We start from the raw sequence: 18,303 nt of genomic DNA on the forward strand, positions 1-18,303 counted from the left end.
GAGTGTGGGCGGGCTCTCTCGGCAAGAGCACAGCAGACACAATGAAATGGGCAAGAACTTAGTAAAATTCATAAATATTACACCATTTAAACATTATTTAAAGTACATACGGAGTAACTGAACCAATCTTTGTCATAGAATACACTTGTTTGTTCGAATTGAGTTGACAGTGTGAACGTTCTTGTGCCCGTTTATTTATTTTCAAGATCTGATGTGAATTAGCCAGTGTTGTTTTCATTACAGCTAAGAATCTGGGAACACAGAATGATATTCAAACTCTCATTAGATGCTTTTAACATTAAATAAAGCACATAAACATGATATTATCATTGCCATATTTTGTGTTGCTGTTCCAGCCGGGACGTCGCGAAGAAATAGAAACCAAAATTCCAAAATTGAATGTTTGCATCGGGGTATGTTTACATGACAACGATGTACTAAAAACTGAAAGGTTTTTCCTTTGCGTTTTATGCATATACAACAACGTTGTCAAAATGATCTCTGTTCACACGGATTCGCGAAAACAACAAAAATGCTGTATTCTGCTGCCAGGCCAGTAGTTGGCGATGTCATTTTGTAAAGAAACACGTTTGTGTCTAAAAGACATCACCTTTTTCCTAAATTCACGTTTTTGTAGATAACATGGAGACAATAATGGTATATTTTTCAAAAACTTGCACTTTGAAATACATTTTCAAAAGTTTGTGTTTTCAGGTCCCCAACACTCTGTTGTTGTGTAAATGAACGACCAAAACACATAATAAGTTTTTCATTTTTGTTGAAAATGCTGTTGTGTAAATGGCCCCACTGACTCAAATAAACATTTGTTGAGGTTTGCATCTGTTTCTCTCAGATTCTCACCAGGGGGAGGGTTTGTGTGAAAGGGAATATCACGGTCTGGGTGAGGGTAGAAACTACAGTGATTTTCCCGAGTGTTCCACCACCTCCTTTAAATGGGAAGAGCAGGGGAGTGGGGGTGAAGTGGTATGTTCCTCTCCTAGCAGCTGATACCATCCATCCTAAAAATAGAACCAATCACTCAGCCAGCCACACAGACACACATTGAGCTCTCTCTAGTCAATTCTGTCTTCTCTAAAAGTAAGGAAAATAATTTAAAACATTTACAGAAACTACGCCAACTCTACGAGAAGTCAAGATGCCAAAGATTGTGAGACCAGAGGACTGGTAGGTGTGAACATGAGTGCTTATTTGAAATGGTAGAAGCCGCATGCTGATGTCTTCTCGAAGGGTACATGTGATTTTCACAATGAACTCTGAACTTAGACTTAAAATATATGGTTTCATTCATGTTAGATCAGAAAGTTTTGTTTTTAAAGTGTAACCAAATTAGAAATTGCTTAAATTGGTTCTTTCATTTAATTTAGTCAACCAGCCAGAACTCTGTGGTACGACCGGAAAAAGTACGTCACAATCAACTTTATGGTTCAAAACCCAAAAGATGTTCAGGTAGATATTCAGGACACAAAAATTATTTTGAGGTAAGAAAATTATATATTTTCCAGTATGTATTATATCAAATATTTATTTCTTTTTATGTTGTTTTTGTGTTTCTCTGTTTTTCTCAGTAATATCCAATAGGAATGTCAGGCTGAAGTGATTCTCAGGCACAGCAATGAGATCAAATTCAAAGCAAATACAGAATTTTGCTTACATACACTCTTAAAAATAAAGGTTCCAAAAGGTTGTTTTCATGGTGATGCCATTGAAGAACCATTTTTGGTTCCCCAAAAAACCTTTCAGTCAACAGTTCTTAAGAAAAAAAAAAAAAAAAATCCTTAGTATGAAGAACATTGTACAATCCAGAGAACTTTGTTTTTCCAGTGTAAAGAACCTTTTGTGCATTGAAAAGTTTCCATGCATGTTAAATGTTGGAACCATCTATGACATTAAAGAACCTTTATTTTTAAGACTGTATCTTGCTTCTCAAAATTACTATAGTAATATGTGTATTATACTATACTCTTGTCTATACTATACTCTTGCTGAATGCTGTATTGCTCAATAGCATTGTTTTATTTAGCATAAACATTTGAGTGAAACTTGAATGAAACACAATTGAGAGCTCCATTAAAGGTGCCCTAGATTGTTTTTTTACAAGATGTAATATAAGTCCTAGGTGTCCCCTGAATGTGTCTGTGAAGTTTCAGCTCAAAATACCCCATAGATTTTTTTTTATTAATTTTTTTAGCTGCCTATTTTGGGGCATCATTAACTATGCACTGATTTTTTCAGCGCGCCGCCCCTTTAAGAGATGCGCTCTCTCTGCCCCACGAGCTGTCGACTATATACATCGCATAAACAAAGTTCACACAGCTAATATAACCCTCAAATGGATCTTTACAAGATGTTCGTCATGCATGCTGTATGCATGCTTCGAATTATGTGAGTAAAGTATTTATTTAGATGGTTACGTTTGATTCTGTGTGAGTTTGAGGCTGTGCTCTGTGGCTAAAGCTAACATTACACACTGTTGGAGAGATTTATAAAGAATGAAGTTGTGTTTATGCATTATACAGACTGCACGTGTTTAAAAATGAAAATAGCAACGATTCTCGTCTCCGTGAATACAGTAAGAAATGATGGTAACTTTAACCTCATTTAACAGTATATTAGCAACATGCTAATGAAACATTTAGAAAGACAATTTACAAATATCACTAAAAATATCATGATATCATGGATCATGTCAGTTATTATTGCTCCATCTGCCATTTTTCGCTGTTGTTCTTGCTTGCTTACCTTGTCTGTGCACAGATCCAGCCGTTAATACTGCCTTTCCTTGTGTAATGCGTCGAATGGGCTGGCATTATGCAAATATTGGGGTCATACATATTAATGATCCCGACTGTTACGTAACAGTCGGTGTTATGTTGAGATCCGAGTGTTTTCCGGAAGTCTTTCAAACAAATGAGATTTACATAAGAAAGAGGAAGCAATGGGGTTTGAAACTCAATGTATGTCTTTTCCATGTACTGAACTCTTGTTATTCAACTGTGCCAAGATAAATTCAGTTTTTCATTCGAGGGCACCTTTAAGTCTCCTGAGCTAAAAAAAAAAGAGCAACATTTGAGCTATAAAATAAGACATTGGGATTTTGACATGATGGATAATAGGTGTTTTTTGGCACCGAAACATTCAGGTAAAGAATGTATTGAGCTATATTTACAAGGAAGGAAATGTCTAAAGTAATAATAATTCATGTTTTTTTTTTCAGCTGTAAAGATGTGGATGACAACAATATCTACAATGAAATTGAATTTTATGATCGCGTATTTAAATCTGTAAGTATCTTACCATCTTTTTTGTGATATAAACCCTGAAGCTTGTAGTACGTGTGCATATTTAATTCAGGTGGCATAGTAAATATATTATAGACATTTAAACATATTACTGTGTTTTATTGACAATACGGGCTTGTTTTTTTTTTTTTTTTTTTGACCCACAGTGCATGAAATAAGCGAAATGTGTAAATGAAATTTCATTCATGACATCTTTCTGGATGATGCTTTTTTAGGATTCAAGGGAGAAGGTCTTTGACCGAACAATTAATGTCTTAATAAGGAAAGTAAAGGAAAATGTGGCATGGCCACGACTCCAGAAAGATACAGCAAAGGTATCTATCTATCTATCTATCTATCTATCTATCTATCTATCTATCTATCTATCTATCTATCTATCTATCTATCTATCTATCTATCTATCTATCTATCTGTCTGTCTGTCTGTCTGTCTGTTGTTCAATCCATCTATTTCATTCCTCTGAGCTCTCTTTCTTTGCCCTTTCAGCCAGCATGGCTGTTAGTAGACTTTGATAACTGGAGGGACTGGGAACACGAGGAGGAAGATGGCATGGCAGAATATGATCAGTATATGGATGTAAGTCTTTTAATCTGGGTGATGCACTTATCATTTTGGATGATACTGTTATCATTTTACTTATTGTCACGGGATGTTGCACGTTGAGATCATAATAAATTCCTACATTTTTTATAAAATGTAATGACTTTTGTAATGCAGATGCTTAATGAAATGAAGAACAAAGGAGAGCCACCTGCCATGGATGACCTGGATGATCTTGTAAGTACCAGAAACAGTATCAAATGGTTATGTGGTCTTTAGTAATGTCATTTCAGTTTTGAAGTCATCGCAGGACACTTTTTTGTCTTCTTCACAGAGTGACTGAGTGGAGCACCGTTGTCCAAGACGGATCTTTACGGCCCAGTTTTTCTAAATATTATGAATGCAGTAAAAGCCAATTCACACTGTTGTTGGCATTGTGAGCTAGACTTACCGTATGTAATATGTAACTGTCACATGTTTACCTTAGATTTTCTTGACTTCCTTGCGAAACAAATCATTGTTCCGTTGTGAGAAACAAAATTAGTTGTGTATTTATTTTCTATTTGTGCTGTTATAAATACAACAGGAAATTGCTTATGTATATTCGTATGCTATGAAATGTATGTTTTCTACATTAAAGACTTTAATGTCCTACGTTATCTGTGATGCTTTAGTATTTTGATATGTATTTGTGCTGATATTTGTGTGTACAAGTGGCACCTCAATCAATCAATCAATCAATCAATCAATCTTTTATTCAACCAGTCTCAAGGTGATTGTTTGAAAAGTCTCCAAATACATTTGACTTAATTGTATCCATTGTTTTATAATGCAAAACTTAACATTAACATTTTGTGAAATATTTTGCATTAAAATTATGCTTGCTTTTATTTTGTTATATAATGCAAATCTATTTGTATAATTGTCCAAATATTTTTTTGGGGCCTTGATGCAAATGATCATATAGTCACAAAACATACAATTTATTATCTTAAATAAGTATGGTTTTATATTTAATCCAAGAAGAATAAATCATAGGTTCACCTTTTGTCCATTGACCAGCCTGTGCTCCTGCAAGCACAGCAGGTCTGTTAGCACAAGTGTTCACTGTTACGCATGGACAACTGTTGCTCAACTCTTCTTATGCAGCAGGATTGTGCCATCTTTCAGCAACTACGTCAGCAGACAAAGGTGACCCCTCGATTCAAGCCAAATGGACCTGTCTGTGCGAGTATGTGTGTGTGGAAAGGCCTTTGCTAGATTATAATAGATCATTCATGGAATGGACCGGAAAACGGGTCAAGTAGTCATTAACCTTTTTTTAACTGACTCTTTGTATCATTGTACAAGCAGGAGTCCATTGGCCAAATCTTGTTTATCACTGCATACAAAGAGGAAGAGACCCACTCAAGACTGTACAACAGCGATAAAAAATGATAAGGAGAGAATGATTTCTTAGGTGAAAGGAAAATATCACATGATTACAGTGCTAGCGTATCATGATTTCTTGCAACATTTTTAAATTCTGTCATCATTTACTCACCTTCGTATTGTTTCAAACTTGTACGACTTTCATTCCTCTATTGCAAAAGAAGACATTTAGAAGAATATGCTGGACATTCTTTTACAATGAATGGAGACAAGCTTTTAAGGACACAAAACCAACATAAAAATATAAATTTTGTGAATCTGACTTGTGCACTATCAACTGAAGTCAAACAATAGCTTTGTGTGAGGAACAGACCCAGGATTTAGGTTGTTATTCACTAAAAACTAGAGTCCTCTTCAGCACATTAATGAGTGTTCTTGAGGAAAGTAGCAATTTGATTGTATGTTTTTTTTTTTTTAGGGGGCGTTTACACGACACTGTTTTCAACTAAAAACGGAACACTTTTTGTGCATTTTTAGGTAATAAAATATGCGTTTTTAGGCCTGAAAGCTCAAACCTTTGAAAACGGGATTCAAAGTACAAGTTATTGACAACAATACGTAATCATCTCTGTGTAAACTACAAAAAATGTGAATATGTTACCCCCTTTCCACCCAGCACGAACCTGGTGCTAGTTCAGAGCTAGTGCTAGTGCCAGTTCGGAGTTGGTTCAACAGACGAGCCTTTTAAGAACCAGTTTGCCTTTCCACAGGCTAGAGAGTCAGCACAGAGCCAGGTCTTATGTCACTGTATACATCTCATATTCCACAGCAACGCTGCAGCGCCAAACACAAATACACCAAGCTTGCTTGAGATGCATCGGCTTCTCGCATAGCGATCGGCGCATGACATCAAAGCTCCGCGAGATCGACCCAAAAGTACAAGGAGTCGTATGCTCTACAAACGCTCCCGCGGATCCGCGGCACCCGCCGAATCGGTCCGCGCTGCTCCGATGCATCTCGAACAAGCCTTCTATCAACAATCGCGGATGTTTCACTACTGTTGATGCTCATGGCTTTGCGAACCTACATCGGCATCCAAACACAGCTCGCCGTAATTTGTATATAGACGGAGATTACGATCGAGCTGCTATTAGCTCGATTAGCTGCTATTTCAAAAATGGCGGTCTTAAGTTTCTTGTTGGTCATGGTAACCCCACTCCCAGCCCCTGACGCAAGCGGTTGTTACTTCTAGCCCAGCAATGTTTTGGTGCTTACGAACCACTTTTCCTGGTTCGGAGCTGGTGCTTTGTAGTGATGGCCGATTTCGAAACAATGCTTCATGAATCTCCGAAGCTTCATGAATCTTTTGTTTCGAATCAGTGATTCGGAGCGTGTATCAAACTGCTAAAGTCACGTGATTTTAGTAAACGAGGCTTCATTACGTCATTACTGTTTCGAAACATTTCAAAACAGTTTGAAATTTAAATGGCTCACCGGTAGAGGGCGATGATAAAGTGAACCCATGAATCATGCAGATTGACTGAGAACTGTTGAACAAGTGTTTATGGCTTTACCATCAGTTTTATACATTTGTAGATGTTTTAATTATACATTGGAATAATTAAAATTAATAATGGTAGTTATTAATCTCTTATCAGCCTGTTTAGCTTGAGCCATGGAACAGATAAACAAGCCTTGAAAATTGATAAAAGAACACATATTATACAGACACTCTATATTTAATCTTATTAGATGATTAGTTAATTCCATTTAATTGATTTTACTTTAAATAAAACTTTTGCAATACATTTGTTAAAGGGTATTTTTAATGCACGTTTGCCCTGAGTTTTGTTGCATTTGCACTGTTCTGACCACTAGGGGTCACCGTGGAGACGGGTGTCAGATTGTTTCGAAGCCTCGAATCATAGCGGCACATTTGATTCAACTGCTTCAGTGTTTCATGAAGCCTCAATCTGCCCATCACTAGTGCTTTGTGTGTCGAAAGACAAAGAACTGATTTGAAACAAGGCTCTGGCTCCGAACCAGCACTCAAACTGCCTTGGTGGAAAAGGGGCATGTGAAAATTGTGATGTCACGCGCATGTGCGAGTAGTTTTTCTTTACAAAGTGACATCGCCAACTACTGGCCTGGCAGGAGAATACAGCTGTTTCAGTCGTTGTGGATGAATTAATTCACATAACAACAACAACAAAAATTGTATAGGACCTGCACATACAAGTAAGTGCGATAACAAAAATCTGGCAGTACGCGCTGCATACGCTGACCCACGAGTAGCTATATGGAAAAAGTGAAGTATATTTTGGGATTTAAAGTAACCAAATTCACAAAATGAGTTTATGATTTGTTCACAGATCATAAGTTTTGGTGCTTTTGCATTTTGAAACGTTTTGAAGATTGAAAGCTACACTAATACAGTACCTACTTGCTGCTGTGAAAAGAAGTGTGCATAATTGTAATGAATGTGCACACGTAGCGTACTTCAAACATTAAATGTATATTTCTAAGAAACTGTATTTGCAGTATAATATAATATTTATGAAATAAAAGGCCACTTAAAGTGTACTAAAAGTTAAAACTCTTTCATGACTATATGGGCCTGTCCAAACCCACACTTGCAGTTTTTATCTTTTGTTTTTCTTATTTTGATGTGTTGACTAACATACTAAAGCACAGGTAAAGACTTGATAATAATTTTAACTGTAGTGTGTTTTAGTTAAAATATTTTAAATGTTCTAAACTACAATTTCATTACAAATGTGCAGTTACATAAACTGATTTAAATACAAGACATACAAGTTTTAAATTAAAATGCTAGTATATTTAAAGTATATTTCAATTTACCATTAAATGTTTGAGCAGTACACTCTAACCATATTTCAAAGACAACAGAGGGTCAAAAAGCACTCATAAGTTAAATTTGCTGTATTTAATATGAATTTAACCTATAATACATTTTCATTTAATCGTAAAATAACATGCAATTAAGTGTCCACAAACATTACATTTAGTTCGCACTTAAGTATATTATTTTCCATAAGTACTCTTTTTAAAAGTATGCTAAAGTCTACTTCTTTCCACAAGGGTGCATGGAAGTCCATTTCACCATCTAACAGAAGAAATGAAGTCAAAGAGGTTAAAAGGTTAGTTTATCCAAATATGAAAAAAATGTTGTCAATTACTCACCCTCATGTCATTCCAAACCTGTAAGACTTTGGTTCATATTCGAAACACAAATGAAGATATTTTAAATGCAATCTGAGAGATTTCTGTCACAACTACCACTTACTGTCACTTCATAACGTTCATAAAGAGATCATAAAACTAATCTATATGCATCAAGCGATTAACTATTATAAGTTTGGAATGACATGAGGGTGAGTAAATGACAGAATTTTTATTTTTGGGTGAACTAACCCTTTAAGCATGACATGAGTGTGAATACTTCTTTTTTGTTTTAAATATACTTTTTTTTACAGCCAATGACCAAATAGCATTGTCCGGGACAGAACAGTGCTGTCTGGCACACGTTCAACCTGTAACCTTCAGTGAGGAGTGAAAAACATTGATAAGGGATGTTTGTGCAGTCTGTGATGTAACGGGCCGCAGATTCTCCAGGCCACCAAACGCATAAACAAAATGTTCTGCACTTTGGCCTACTACGCCCATCACAAACCCCACAGAAGAACAAAATTTAAACGTCTGTAGAAGAGGTCAGAGAAAAGTGGGCAAAGAAAGTTAATATTTAAAAGAAGTTCTTTGGAGGAAAAATTAATCAATATGGATGTTTTTCAGAAAAATGAAACATTTTATTATAACATAAACATTTTTAACAAACCAAACACAATCTAAAGAACTAAAACCAAATTTAATGAATTAATTTGTTTCTTTTCACTAACATAGGAAGCCACTGTGCCTACTGGATCTGGAAAAAATTAACAGAGGCTTTGGTGATAAGTAAGTTTTAAATGCACAAGTAAAACAGAAACAAACAACATCTCCACACTGTAAACATGTATTCTTTCATTATGCAACATCATGTGCAGTTAAAGTAGTCTGTAAGTAAACTGAAAGACATGCATGCATGCAATCACATTGTTAATGGATAAAAAAAATCCCATCCTAGAGACAGTATTCCATAATTAAAGTCATAAAAAGATGCCAAGAGATATCATTGGTTTAGTTCTGCATGTAGGCACTTAAAACCTAAATTCAATATATAATATAATATAATACAATTTAATAGTATTTTTCATGATTAAAAAAAAAAAAAAATCAGCTATATATAGTCAAATCGACCAATCATATCATTATGTATATCATTATGTATATCATTTATATACATATATGTATATATATATATATATATATATATATATATATATATATATATATGTATGTAATAATGTAACTTTTATGTTAGATGTGATTAATCGATTTGACAGCACATATATTAGTGCTTTCAAATTGATTAATCGCATCATATATATATATATATAGTCAAACCAAAATTTATTCAGACACCTTGAACATTTCATTCATTAATACAGTTTATTCACTATAGTTTAAAAAAAAAAAATGGTAATAAAATATGACAAGATCTCAGGGTTAAACTGCCAGAAAAATTAATCTTAATTATGTCAGAAAACACTTATGCAAAACATGGTCAGGTCAAAGTGAGTAATTTTTGGGTTCCAAATTTTTATCAATTTTACAGGTAGTCCACTGTATGAAGAATTTTTGGGTATAATATGTCACAGTTTATTTTGCTATCCTCACTTACATAAATGAACTATAGTGTCCTGCACCCACTAGTAAAAATGTATCAAAAATATCAAAAATGTCTGAATAATTTTTGGTTTGACTGTATATATGTATATAGATGTGATTAATCACAATTAATCAATTTGAAAGCAATGATATATATATATATATATTTATGTGTGACTAATTTAAAAAAAAAAATATCCATTTGTAAATTGATCTAATGTGTAGAATCTGTTCTTTGTTTATCTAAAGCGAGGTTTTGGTAGGACGTTAATGTATAGCTCCAAGTATATGATATAGTTAAATGGTGCAATAACTCACTTTAAGATGAATGATCCCTATAACAGCAGTCATAAGAACAATGTACAGCCATACTGTATCTACAGAGCATGACTGAGGGACCTTTGAACATAAGATCTGAATGAAAGTTACTTAGTGAATGGGCCAGCCTCCTTTAGACCCATTCACAGATAACAAGATATGCAGGGAGGCGCCAGAATATGAAGACTTGAAATAATCTTGGAAAGATCTGAGTGATAATTACAGCCACATAAATTCATCATAGTCATTCGAGAGGATGCATCTCGAAAAGTTCTCCTCTGACAACAATTCAATTCAATGTCTCATGATGCAAACCAACCTTTCATACTTAAGAGTTTCTAAAAAAATCAAGAAGGTGGAGCACATTTTATAGCCTAACATTTTTAGTTTTTCTGCTTAAAAATTGCACATCAATTCAATGTGTTATTCAATGTGCCATTTCTTTGTAATTGTTTCTAGCAATTTCTGAGTGACAATAGTTCCTATACCAAATTTCTTATCAGTGTAGATGAGAATGGAACCATTTTTATACAAAAAACTAAAACCACAGGACAGTTCAAAAGAGTTTAAATGATATTTTGTATCCACCCATCCTGTACATGCCATCTGAGGTATATTCTAAAGAGTGCCCAGCAAAAATGTTTGCCGAACCATTGCATTTGCCTTGAAAGTCGGTTGCGATGCAAAACCGTATCAGTCAAACACTATGGTTTACCATTCACCAAAGTTTTGCACGAATATTGCACTACATGTCCTTTTCATGCTTGTTTTTTTTGTGAAATCCAAGATATCGCTCCAGGAACAAGAGCAGTGGGAAGCACCAAAGCTACAGCACACTTGCCGAATGACAGAAGGTAGAAAAGTAACTGGTTGCTCGAGGAAAACGTCATCTTATCCAGGAGCTGCAGCAACACCAATGATACACCAATACATCCTGTCCTGTAAGAGGCGCCGCTGTGTTTCTTGCTTCTCGTTTCATTGTAGCGTGACAAGTGAAGACCAAGTCCCAGACCAAACAGGGTGCCCATGTTCCTCAACAGGCTAGCAAAGGGGGTGGTGTCCATAAGGACCCAGTCTGGACTGACGCACCATTTCTGGGCCTTTGCCAATGTCCAGAGCAGATCCACACCCAGAGCTTTCAGAAGCACATAGAAGCCCGCCGCGAAGAAGAGCAGGAACAGCGTGACACTGAAGTAATTTTTCAGATTTGCGTTGTAGATCCACTGCACTCTGGAGAATGTTTCTGCTACAATTATACCTGGAAATAAAAGACCAACAGCTGTCAGAGCTTCTGGAAGCAACATAAAACGCTGATGCACTGTAAAATGAATTTAGAGATGCTCATTTTTTTCCAGGATCTATTAATTTATTCAGAAATACATTAAAAATGTCATTCGTACATACAGTGTAATGACTTGAATACACCTCTTGAATGATAATCATGTTTTTAATTTCTCAAATAAAAATCATTTTGATATCATAGGGGATATAAAGTAAAAAGCCAAAAATGGGCGGTACAACTGCCCTAATATCATGATAAACGAGAAAGAAAATTAATAGGATGAAATTCTTGGAAATAGTTGAGTAGTTTGCCTTAATCATTTATTTTTATTTTTTAAGAATTGTTTTTTTTTTTTTTTTTTTTTTACAAAACTGCTTCACTGCTTATTATTTAAAAACCTTTAGCTTCCAAATAGCTGCGAATACGCAGTCATGTGACCTTGACCCTTATATGAAAAGTTCAGGTCAGGGTTATTATAGATAACTAAAATTAAAACTAAAAGATAAACTGATACTTGAAATAAAATAAACATGAACTAACTTTAAAAACATTAAACCTATTTTATTTCAGCTAGTTGCCAAAGCAACATTTCTCATTTTCATTTAATTTGATATAGTAAAATATCTCAAATTGAAATACAAAATGAATAAAAACGATATAGACAAAAAAGACAAAAATGAATAGAAACCATAGAGACAATAAGAAGACAAAAATACACAACAAAATTACTAAAACTTTAACTAAAATGGAAAATACAAAAATAAAAACTGTTAATAAAACTCAAAATATTAAAAAATAATTATAGTATATCAATGATACTAAAATAATTCATGTTGAAAATTGTCATGTGGTGTGACTCCTAAAAATGTAATATTTATGAATTACTAATTCATGATATTTGTTAAATTAATTAAATAAATAAATAAATAAATAAATATTACAAAACATTTTTGAAAATAATGATTAAAATGTGATATAAACACACGATTTCTTGGTTACACCACATGACATTTTTGCAGTCATTACATTTTTTATTTTCTTTAAAATTGTATATATGTTAATAAAACTCAAAATATTAAAAAATAATTATAGTATATCAATGATACTAAAATAACACTGGTTCATGTTGAAAATTGTCATGTGGTGTGACTCCTAAAAATGTAATATTTATGAATTACTAATTCATGATAGTTGTTAAATTAAATAAATAAATAAATAAATATTACAAAACATTTTTGAAAATAATGATTAAAATGTGATATAAACACACGATTTCTTGGTTACACCACATGACATTTTTGCAGTCATTACATTTTTTATTTTCTTTAAAATTGTATATATGTTAATAAAACTCAAAATATTAAAAAATAATTATAGTATATCAATGATACTAAAATAACACTGGTTCATGTTGAAAATTGTCATGTGGTGTGACTCCTAAAAATGTAATATTTATGAATTACTAATTCATGATATTTGTTAAATTAATTAAATAAATAAATAAATATTACAAAACATTTTTGAAAATAATGATTAAAATGTGATATAAACACACGATTTCTTGGTTACACCACATGACATTTTTGCAGTCATTACATTTTTTATTTTCTTTAAAATTGTATATATGTTAATAAAACTCAAAATATTAAAAAATAATTATAGTATATCAATGATACTAAAATAACACTGGTTCATGTTGAAAATTGTCATGTGGTGTGACTCCTAAAAATGTAATATTTATGAATTACTAATTCATGATATTTGTTAAATTAATTAAATAAATAAATAAATATTACAAAACATTTTTGAAAATAATGATTAAGATGTGATATAAACACACGATTTCTTGGTTACACCACATGACATTTTTGCAGTCATTACATTTTTTATTTTCTTTAAAATTGTATATATATATGTTTTTCTAAACCAACATGAATGCACATTTTAAAGAATTAAAAAAGAAAAAAATTCATTTTTTCCATCATGGACATTCTATGCCATTGACCAACTGACGAAAAAAAGAAGACATCTACCTGAAATAACTCCGCTGATAACTTGGTGTGGGAAATGGGCTGCCAGAAAGACTCTAGACATGCACACCAGTAACTCCACCAAACCCAGAAGCATCCAGAGCATCAACTGTAAAAATCTAAAAGCAGACAATAGCGTATATTGAAACATTACACCCATAAAACAGTCGTTTCCTTCAGATGACCATCAGGCACAGATCTACTTTGCTCAAACTCACCTATAACTTAAAGGAGGTATTTTTCTTTCAGCAACAATGGAAAGCACTGCTGTAACCATTACATACCCAACTCCTGCAGAACCCATGGCATGACCCGACGGGCTCCCTGATGAACGACAACCAAACCAGCATTGTGGTGAACACCAGTGTTGGGGAAATTTAAGCATTACAATATTGCATTACTTCCTTAAAAAAGTAACTAATTGCATTACTTAGTTACTTTTTATGGAAAGTAATGGATTACTTTACCTTTTCCTATTTACTATTTGCTTGAAAAAGTAATCCGATTACATAACTCACGTTACTTGTAATGTGTTACCCTGAACACAGGGCAAAGGTTAATCAGACATGAATCCTTACAGATTACAGAAAATATCAAATCAGAGATTGTGTGGAAAAACAATTGCTGTTTGATCAGAGATACATCTGTTCAGGAACTTTCCCAGTTGCAACCAGCCTAAAGTGGTTTGCTGGTTTCTCAGGCTGGTTTATTGGTTGATTTTAGAAGGGTTTTGGACACTTTCAGCTTGTCAGACAGGGAGACCAGCTAAAACCAGCTTAAACCAGATAAGACCAGCTTAGGAAAATACCAGCAGACATTTAGATAAAATATCAGGCTATTTATGAGCCAATTTAATTGGTCTAGAGTACTAATTCAGGTCAAGAATGAATGAATACTCGCCAGCAATATGTATAATATTACTAGTAAGTAATATGTGTGGCTTCATTCAAAGACGGCCCTTGAACTGGAACAGTACGATAACGAGAAGCCAGATCCATTTCCACATGAGAGATTAGATCAGCAACCTTGCTTCAATTACTACCGGTATAATGTTATTTGGAGCTGTAATTCATTCATAGCATATAAAGGGATGTAATATACAGTGAGCCAGATATTACTGCAAAATAAAAATGGTAAACTTTTATTTAGCAATACTGGACCGACTTATTGTATATTATTCTGCTTATTAAATGACAACTTACCAAAATAAATTAATAAACAGACATGAAATACCGATTTGAGTTTAAATCAATTTTATTGTGTGAGAAGAAAGAGACTGTAGAGAAAAGCGAGAGATCAAAACTACAAAGTACAAAACTATTTGACCATAGAAAGCTGTGATTGACCAATCAAAATCGAGCATTTCAGATAGCTGTGCAATAAATATTGTAATATACCTGGTCCAGTTTCACAAGTGATGGAGAATTGTTGCAGTTCAGGATGTTTTATAGGGCCGTAAAACTTAGTCTCATTCACCCACCAGTACGGCCTCTCACCGAAAAGCACCCTATGAATAGATCACAAAACTGCAGCATCATCATCATCAGCAAAAAAAAAATTATTTAAATCATTTATTTGAAGAGGGAGAATAGGAGTACAAAGATAACATAGAACAAAATAATATTTATTTAATAAATAATAACTTACATAATGCATGTTTAATATTAATAGAAAAAAATAAAAATATATATTTAATTTATATTCTTTCTGTTCCCACTTCATATTACGTATAATATGGGTAAGGGACAGGTTTGGTGGTATGGGTAGGTTTAAGGGTCAATGAAAGGGTCTAATTACAGATTAATTACAAATTAATTACAGCTGTAATTACATGCAGGGTTTTTTTTTTTTAAATATAAGTACAGTGTAAAGACATATGTACACAATAGGTGCATTGTATTCTTAATTTAAAAGTCACTGCATACTAGTAGTAAAGAGTTTTAACATAAATTGGGTCAATATTTCTGATAATGCAACTTATTATGTACCAGCATAATCTTGTCACATTATATTTTCTAGTTCGGTGATTTTTTTTTTAAGAACACGCAAACCAAAGAGCATCTCACCACTTCAGGACGAGGTTTAAGCCAGTCTCCAATCACGGCCACCCAAATGAGTTTAATGGCAACATCTCTACGCAGATGAAACCAAATGGGGAAAAACACAAAGAACGTGGTGTGGAGATCCGCCGCCGAGGACACCCACTGAAACAGATTCTCATAGTCCCGGTACTCTGTCTGCAAATGGACAGCTAGGTTCACCCCCCAGCTGTGAAGAAGGTCCATTTCTGCAGCCTGAGATCGGGATGGTCACCCTGGAGAAATGCGCTCGGATGGAGGATGGACACAAGGCGCAGGGATAGGGATCAAACTGGACATACGAAGGCAACCTGCCAGGTTTCGTCTAATCTCAGACCCAAGTTTTCTGTTCTAGTTGGACTTTATTCAAGGCTAGATGGTTTGGTTTTGTTTGCATGTTGGCCGGGGCCCTCGATTTCATGACCTTTCACCTGTGATGACGCTGATGAGGCAAAGACTGATAAAATGATGAGTGGACACACTGATTAGTTTTGTCTTTGGTTTCATGAAGTGTGATGTCACTGCGATGACATCTTAAAGTGACGCATTTAACGAAAATGATATGGATCTGTCTGGCTTTTGATCCTTTGTCACTCTGTAAATGGGAAAGGGAATACATGATATGGTCTTGTTTAAGAAATTCATTGATCCGTTGGTGTTCTGACTTGTGACGTTTTGTTTTGTTTTGTTGTGCTTCATGGTGTTGTGTTCTTACAAACAGATGTTTTCATTTTCATTGGGCTCTTCCCTTGTGAAAAAGAAGTACACTTTAGCATACACAAAAAAGGGTACTTATTACAGAAATAACTTTAAAAGAATATATACTTAAGCGTGTGAAAAATGAAAAATCATAAGATAAGTGAAAATTATCCCATGATTTATTCACCCTCAAGCCAACCTAGGTGTATATGACGAACACAATCAGAGATATATTTAAAACGCTTCCACGCTTTGTAATTGTTGTGAATGGCGCTCATGATTTTGAAACCCAAAAAAGTGCATCCATCCATCATAAAAATATGATGGATGAGAACACGGAAGTGCAGAGGATAGAGCAAAACAAAACACTGATCATGAGTTAGAAGTCTAAAACAAGAATTTTTAAAGAGAAATGTCGGAGGATTATGATATAAGAGAAGAGGAGCTTGAGTTTGTTGCACAGCCATATTTATTTGAACCGCAAGAGGCGTCAAAGCTTACGCTACTCCTACATTCTGTGTCATACGTCGCGTCATGGGATACTCTTGTGGCGCAAGTCGACTTGCGCAGCATGCGTACGGTCATCTGCCGGAAGCTAGTTATTTTAGTTTATAAATCTTTAAATATGGATTTTTTTCTTACAATAAACCCAGCCGCATGTACAGAAGAGGATTAGGGCCAAGCAATAATAAAAAAATAAAACCATTTCAAGATTAAAGTTGTTCAATTTCGAGAAAAAACTCGTTAAATTTTGAGAAAAAAGTCGAAATAAAATGTTGAGAATAAACTCGTCAAATTACGAGAAAAAACTTGTTAAATTTCAAGAAAAAAGTCGAGATAAAATGTTGAGAATAAAGTCATTAAATTACGAGAAAAAAATCGTTAGATTATGAGAACAAATTCGTTAAATTATGAGAAAAAAAGTTGTTAAATTTCGAGAAAAAAAGTCGAGATAAAATGTTGAGAATAAAGTCATTAAATTACGAGAAAAAAGTCATTAAATTATGAGAACAAATTCATAATTTAACGAATTTGTTCTCGTAATTTAACGAATAAGTTTATTCTCAACATTTTATCTCGACTTTTTTCTTGAAATTTAACGTAATTTTTCTCATAATTTAACGAATTTGTTCTCATAATTTAACGAATACGTTTATTCTCAACATTTTATCTCGACTTTTTTCTCGAAATTTAACAACATTTTTCTCATAATTTAACGAATTTGTTCTCCTAATTTAACGACTTTTTTCTCATAATTTACTGAGTTAATTCTCAACATTTTATATCGACTTTTTTCTCGAAATTTAACGACATTTTTCTCATAATTTAACGAATTTGTTCTCGTAATTTAACGACTTTTTTCTCATAATTTACTGAGTTAATTCTCAACATTTTATCTCGACTTTTTTCTCGAAATTTAACGACATTTTTCTCATAATTTAACGAATTTGTTCTCGTAATTTAACGACTTTTTTCTCATAATTTAATGAGTTTATTAACATTTTATCTCGACTTTTTTCTCGAAATTTAACGACATTTTTCTCATAATTTAATGAGTTTATTCTTAACATTTTATCTCGACTTTTTTCTCTAAATTTAACGACTTTTTTCTCATAATTTAACAAGTTTATTCTCGTAATTTAACGAGTTTATTCTCAACATTTGATCTTGACTTTTTTCTTGAAATTTAATGAGTTCTTTTTCATAATTTAATGAGTTTATTCTCAACATTTTATCTCGACCTTTTTCTTGAAATTTAACGACATTTTTCTCATAATTTAATGAATTTGTTCTCGTAATTTAACGACTTTTTTCTCATAATTTAACAAGTTTATTCTCAACATTTTATCTCGACTTTTTTCTTGAAATTTAACGAC

The 18,303-nt window shown here is 33.5% G+C and overlaps 2 protein-coding genes across 3 annotated transcripts; one reads left to right on the plus strand and one right to left on the minus strand.

The window, feature by feature from the left end:
* The first annotated feature begins 946 nt into the window (after window positions 1-946).
* On the plus strand, window positions 947-4,514 carry ptges3l (prostaglandin E synthase 3 like). 2 transcript variants are annotated; one of them, XM_048170365.1, is made up of 7 exons: window positions 947-1,185; window positions 1,386-1,499; window positions 3,236-3,302; window positions 3,536-3,634; window positions 3,807-3,896; window positions 4,038-4,097; window positions 4,171-4,514. In XM_048170365.1, exons 1-7 carry the CDS (start codon window positions 1,157-1,159, stop codon window positions 4,201-4,203), a joined length of 492 nt encoding a protein of 163 aa, XP_048026322.1. In that variant the 5' UTR covers window positions 947-1,156; the 3' UTR covers window positions 4,204-4,514. The 2 variants fall into 2 exon arrangements, with proteins under 2 accessions (XP_048026322.1, XP_048026324.1); XM_048170367.1 differs by having other exon boundaries at window positions 959-1,185; window positions 4,195-4,514.
* Window positions 4,515-10,207: 5,693 nt separating this feature from the next.
* Window positions 10,208-16,096, minus strand: g6pc1a.1 (glucose-6-phosphatase catalytic subunit 1a, tandem duplicate 1). Its single transcript, XM_048171060.1, is given in 7 exon segments — window positions 10,208-11,109; window positions 11,111-11,595; window positions 13,653-13,768; window positions 13,868-13,973; window positions 15,047-15,156; window positions 15,716-15,735; window positions 15,737-16,096. Coding segments are annotated over 7 exon segments (1,062 nt in total). The 5' UTR covers window positions 15,935-16,096; the 3' UTR covers window positions 10,208-11,082.
* Between the last annotated feature and the right edge of the window lie 2,207 nt (window positions 16,097-18,303).

This window comes from Megalobrama amblycephala, linkage group LG20 (assembly GCF_018812025.1).
Source record: "Megalobrama amblycephala isolate DHTTF-2021 linkage group LG20, ASM1881202v1, whole genome shotgun sequence".
In the NCBI taxonomy this organism is placed as follows: domain Eukaryota; kingdom Metazoa; phylum Chordata; class Actinopteri; order Cypriniformes; family Xenocyprididae; genus Megalobrama; species Megalobrama amblycephala.